This window comes from Canis lupus, chromosome 5, assembly GCF_011100685.1.
Source record: "Canis lupus familiaris isolate Mischka breed German Shepherd chromosome 5, alternate assembly UU_Cfam_GSD_1.0, whole genome shotgun sequence".
NCBI lineage: Eukaryota > Metazoa > Chordata > Mammalia > Carnivora > Canidae > Canis > Canis lupus.
The window spans coordinates 18,216,695-18,222,694 of NC_049226.1; the positions used below are offsets into that span (position 1 = coordinate 18,216,695).

At 45.3% G+C, this 6,000-nt stretch overlaps 1 protein-coding gene across 15 annotated transcripts in view; it reads left to right on the forward strand.

Moving 5' to 3' along the window:
- Positions 1-5,714, forward strand: part of CADM1 (cell adhesion molecule 1) — a 325,552-nt gene extending 319,838 nt beyond the window's left edge. For all 15 annotated transcript variants that reach the window (XM_038536071.1, XM_038536073.1, XM_038536079.1 and 12 more), the window contains 2 exons: positions 562-693; positions 2,695-5,714. In XM_038536071.1, the coding sequence (XP_038391999.1) occupies positions 562-693; positions 2,695-2,813 (251 nt within the window). In that variant the 3' untranslated portion in view covers positions 2,814-5,714. The remainder of the gene's footprint in view (positions 1-561; positions 694-2,694) is intronic.
- The last annotated feature ends 286 nt before the right edge of the window (positions 5,715-6,000 follow it).

A 6,000-nucleotide genomic window follows, 5' to 3' on the forward strand; every position in this document is an offset into this window, starting at 1 on the left:
CCCTCATACATCCTAAATGTAGCAAGCGTGTCACTTGTCTTTAGTCTTATAAGCCTTGTTTTATCTCGAGGCAGCTGTGGCTTGTGAGCTCCTTTGCCTGTGCACGCGCCTAGCAGGGAAGAAGTCGCTGGGCCCTTCCAGAAGGGCTCCTGCCGCCTCCCCCTGGCAGCTCCCGTCACCGCCCGAAGGTGCTGTCCCGAGCGCCCTGAGTAGCTAGGTCAGCCTCCTCCTTAGGATCTGCAGCTGCACACAGCTGGAGTGAGCGCTAAGACCAGGCCAGGACTGGACAGACTGTTTCTTCTCTCCCCGGTCCCTAGGCTTGTTCCACATGCATTAGCGCTCCTCCGCTGCTTATAATGAAATTGCCTTGTGGGGAGAACAGATCAATTCGGCTCTGGACAGGTCAGTCTGTTCCCTTGGTGTAACTTGATCCATCTGGCTTGTCTCTCTGGCTCCTCCATTATAAAAAGAAGGTGATCTCTGACCTGGAGGCAGTGTGGCCAGGGCTGCTGGTGTCTTGTAATGAGCTCTACATCCCTATTCCTTTTCTGATTCCAACAGATTCTCGAGCAGGTGAAGAAGGCGCCATCAGAGCGGTGGATCATGCCGTGATCGGCGGTGTCGTGGCCGTGGTCGTGTTCGCCATGCTGTGCTTGCTCATCATTCTGGGGCGCTATTTTGCCAGACATAAAGGTAAGCAAGGTGCTCTGGCAGGCAGGAGGCCTCCCGTCGCCGCAGCCCCTCCATTTGGGGACTTGACAAGGCGTTCCTTGATAGGCAGTGTGGAGTATGTGGCCACATAGCCTATCGATGATTCCTGAAACTGGCAGAGAAAAAAAACAAAAAACAGAACTCTTAGCAGCTGCTGATGAGGACTTCGAAGGCTGATGAGTAGCACTTCTTGATTTGGATTTTCTCTAAAAGCTTTCTAGACTTGTTATTCTGCAATCCATAATTGGGGAGAGAGCAAAAACTGTAAAAATGGGGGCCGGTGTGTGAGGTGGGGCGTGAACCCCAAAGCAATAAACGGGGAAAGAACGTGCTCGTACCCTGCTGCTTTCTGGGAAGCAGGTGGACAGGCAGCGCTGCCTGGCCCCAAGCTCCGGGTAAGCTGGTCACAGCAGCTAGAACACTTCCTTGGTTTGATGTGCCTTAAAAGCCACATAAATATGTATTTTTTTTAAATTATCAGTGCAATTGATTTAAATTGCCATTAATCATCACACTTATGAACTGTGCAGCCTGGATGGGCAATCATCTTTTCCAACGCTCCTCCTCTGTGCCCCATGCTGCTCCAATCCCCTTCCCTCCCCCCCCTTGGTAATTTATTCTCCCCTTTCTTTGTCGGCCCTTGTCCCTCTCCGCTATTTTTCTCAAGCGCTGTGCAGTGAGCTTGCGGGGCTTTCCCATAGCATTAGCTGCAGGCGCTTGCCTACTACTGGATTGTAGGATTTGGGTTTGGGGAAGGTCCCTTGAGCACAGCAATGGAGGTCCAAGGTGCTTGAAACCCCAGTAGGACCCACAGTGCCCATCTCACACATGAACCATTTGGGGACCCTCTGCCCGTGCCCAGGAGGCAGCCCCTGGGGCCGAGAACGCCCAGTCTCTTGGTGTTGAGCTTGATAGAGCCAGAAAGATGAGGCCAGAGAGCAGGGCCGAGTCTGCTCAGCAGCTTTGCGGACCAGGGGGCAGTGGAAGGAAGGGGATAGGAGGGAAACATCTGACCACCTGCCTGCTTAGATCCATCACGTACGAAAACCTGGAAATACAATAAGTGTATCAGCCTTTTTTTTTTTCCTTAAGAATCTTCGAGAACACAGTATATAACAGGAGGAGGGCTGTTTGACTATGGTAGGCAGTGTTAGCTCTGCCTAGATGTCCTACTGTGGTGCAGTCCTTGTCTCTCTCTGTAAATTCTCCCGTAAATGGTTGGGACTTGCCGATAAGAGTGTCTCCAGCTTTGGAACGTTCTGTGTGTCGTCATTCTAAAGTGGCTGTGCCAATTAGCGAATCCATGAATCCGGGTCCAGGCTAGAGTCACACCTTGAGTGAGAATCGCTTGTCCCTTAAGACAGACCCCCCCGGCCTCGATCACAGCTGTCAAAATATCAAGTTGCTTCTCGATCTGGAACCCCACTCTGTAGCGGGAGGCTGCAGACGGTCAGACATGCCCATGTGTAAGCCCCCGCTGACGGACAGGCAGCAATGACCCCTGGAGACAGGAGACAGGGGTCCAAGTAAACGATTTGAGGCGGCCGTAGAACATCATCAGGGCCCTAATTCATTAATTGGCTAATTGCTCTTCCTTGCTTTGGTCTTTAACCATGTACGCGCACATCTCTGATCATTGGTCCTGGTGTTTACTGTTCACACGTCAGTCAGCAGCTCTCCAGCTTTCTGCATTTTTAGCTCCCACTCACGTCTTCTTCTGCCGACACCCTCTGGTCATAATCACTGCTCTAATGTCTCATTTGCTGAATTATATCGCAGCGGTTCAGTTGGAGTGGTGCCTTTGGAACCCCCGGATCCCCATTTGTCTCACCCACCTCGCTCTCTCCTTCCAATTGTTTTTTTCCCCTCTGCTGCCTGCACACCACTTCGGCTGATGATGGCCATAAAGCAAGTTGCCATCTCTGTACCACTTTACACAGAGGCCATCAGACAGTCACGGTGCTTTACCCCTTCATCTTTCAGGTACATACTTCACTCATGAAGCCAAAGGAGCCGATGACGCAGCAGACGCAGACACAGCTATAATCAATGCAGAAGGAGGACAGAACAACTCCGAAGAAAAGAAAGAGTACTTCATCTAGATCAGCCTTTTTGTTTCAATGAGGTGTCCAACTGGCCCTATTTAGATGATAAAGAGACAGTGATGTTGGAACTTGCGAGAAACTCGTGTGTTTTTTTATGAATGGGTGGAAAGGTGCGAGACTGGGAAGGCTTGGGATTTGCTGTGTAAAAAAAAAAAATGTTCTTTGAAAGTACACTCTGCTGTTTGACACCTCTTTTTTTTTTTTTTTTTTTTTTTTTTGTTGTTGGTTGGTTGGTTTTTGTTTTTGTTTTTTTAAGTTTTATTTCTTCCTACCAAGTCAAACTTGGATGCTTGGATTTAGTTTGGGTAGATTGCAGAAAATTCTGTGCCTTGTTTTTTGTTTGTTCGTTGCGTTCTTTTTTTTTTTTTTTCTGTTTTTTTCTTTTATTTCTTTTTTTCCTTTGTGCTCATTTGTTTTTTCCAAAACGTTTTGGATTTTTTTTTTTTTCCAAAATCTCCCATTTTGGAATTTGCCTGCTGGGATTCCTTAGAATCTTTTTCCCCTGATTTTGTTGTTGTTTTTTGCTTTTGTTGTTGTTTATTTTTGAACTGCTTTATGTTCAAAATTCAGTTTCGTAAAAGGAGAACCAGCACAGTTAGATTTCATAGTTCAGAATTTAGTGTGTCCATAATGCATTCTTCTCTGTTGTCGTAAAGATTTGGGTGAACAAACAATGAGGACTCTTTGCTGCTACCCATGTTTCAAATACTTAGAGCAGTGAAGACTAGAAACTTAGACTGTGATTCAGAAAATGTTCTGTTTGCTGTGGAACTACATTACTGTACAGGGTTATCTGCGAGTGAGGTGTGTCACAATGAGATTGAATCTGTCTTTAATTCTGTATCTGTAGACGGCTCAGCATAGATACCCCACACTGTCCAGAAAGGTTTGGGGCGGAAAGAGCTCCTCCTTTTTCAATGCCCTAAACAGACCTGACAGGTGAGGTCTGTTCCTTTTATATAAGTGGACAAATTTGAGTTGCCACAAGAGGGGAAGGTAGGGAGGGGGGGGAAGCTAGTTCTGCTCTGGTTATTTCTGTTCCAAACGATTCCATCCGCCTTTCCCAATCGGCCATACTTCTCACTAATTTGTAGGAAAAAGCAAGTCCGCGTGGCGTGTGAATGACTGGATGGGACAGGGTTTTTTGGTGTTTTGGTTTTTTTGTTTTTTTTTTTCCTTTGTGCTTAGTTAGGAAGGCAGTAGGATGTGGCCTGCATGTACTGTATATTACAGATATTTGTCATGCTGGGATTTCCAACTCGAATCCGTGTGAAACTTTTCATTCCTTCAGATTTGGCTTGACAAAGGCAGGAGGTACAAAAGAAGGGCCGGTATTGTTCTCACACTGGTCTGCTGTCGATCTCAGTTCTCGAAAGGTCAGAGCAGAGGTGGAAAAACAGCATGTAGGGATTTTCAGTTACTTAATCAAAACTCAAATGTGAGTGTTTTTATCTTTTTACCTTTCATACACTAGCCTTGGCCTCTTTCCTCAGCCTTAAGAACCGTCTGCCAAAAAATTACTGATCCTCGCATGATGGCAGCCATAGTGCATAGCTACTAAAATAAGTTACCTTGAACATATCTTAGGTGGGGAGCCTCGGGAAAAGGTAGAGGAGTCGAGTTACCATTTGCATCTTTTTAAAGAAATGTGGGGATTTTCACTGAAACGTCTAGGAAATCGAGAAGTAGTCCCGAAGGACGAACACTAAACTCTTACCATATGTTTTGGTAAGGTTCCAGACTCCAGAATACAGTCCCTATGGAAAGATGGCATCAAAAAAAAAGAGATCTATATATATATAAATATATATTATATAACATTTTCAGTGGGTAATTTTGGATTTTGCAAGGTACATTTTTACTATTGTTACATTATGTGGAAAACTTAAGCTGATTTATTTAAGGGGAAAAAAGTATCAACTCTTTGTTATTTGAAAGTGTTGTTTATTTTTCTTGTCTTTGTTTTAACCTTTGATAGAACCATTGCAACTACGGGGGCCTTTTGGGAACGGACTGATATGTAAAAGCAAATCCATATTGAGCAGCATTTTGTTTTCCCCCCTCCTATCCCTCGGCACTTAACCAAGGCAAAAAGCCGCCACGAACATCCCTTTTTCAATGAATTTTCCAATGTGCAGCTCTATTCCGAGCCCTTAGCACCCATTCTGCCCATAGTATAATCGCATCAGAGGGTGAGAACCATTTAGCATGTCTTTGAAAGGTCTTTTCAGTTGTTCTTTTTAGGGGGAAAAAAAATAGCCTACCATTGCTCACAAAATTGGCATCTCATTTTTGGGACCTCCCATCTTTGTTTTGAAAAGTGTACAGTAGTGCAGTGTTCCTAATGTAACTTTATGGCTTACAATGTTGACATGTCTCAGGTTCATGTGTTTCGATTGGTGTTTTCCGTCTCAGGTAGATTGCAAAGTGTAGGCCCCACACATTGGAAAAAATAATAATAAAACAAAGCAAAAACAGGAAATTATGGGTTTTAGTTGTATATTGGTTTATGTATTTTTTCTTAAGTATACAGTGCACTGTTTGAAATGTATTGTTGAGTATTACTTTGTACAGGTTGATCACTTTTTTTAGAGTGAAGAAAGAACAAACTTGTTTTTTGTGTTTTTTAAAGGAATATAAAATAATGAAGGATGTATAATTGATGCCAAATAAGCTTGTTCTTTAGTCACACCGACGTCTTATTTTTCCCTTTAGGCCAGTTCTGTTTTTAAGGTGTACATGAACAATGTTATGGTGTAAGAAATTCCATATCCATATGTTCCCATTCGCATTTTGTATTGGTTCATGTATACCATTTTTACAAAAAAAAAAGAAAAAAAAAAGAAGTACTATAAAATATCTGTCTTCTTAATAAAAAAAATTAATGTTACCAAGTGATCCTTTACTCTCTTTATGGACTTCTTACGGACACCGGGCGCGAGAGAAGAGCGGGGGGCCCCGGGTCCACCTTCCTCCCCAGGGTCGGGCGCGGCGCCGCCAGCGCGGGCGGTAGGTGCCCCGGAGAGGCTGCGGCCGGGCTGCGAGCTGCCTTCTGCCCTCCGTCACCCTCCCCTGCCCATGCTCTCTCCTCCTGCTCAGGGGACAGGCCGGCCAGGTGTGCCGGCAGCGTGGACTTGGCGATTTGTGCAGGTGCGACGCAACGGCGGCCCCCACCCCCTTCACC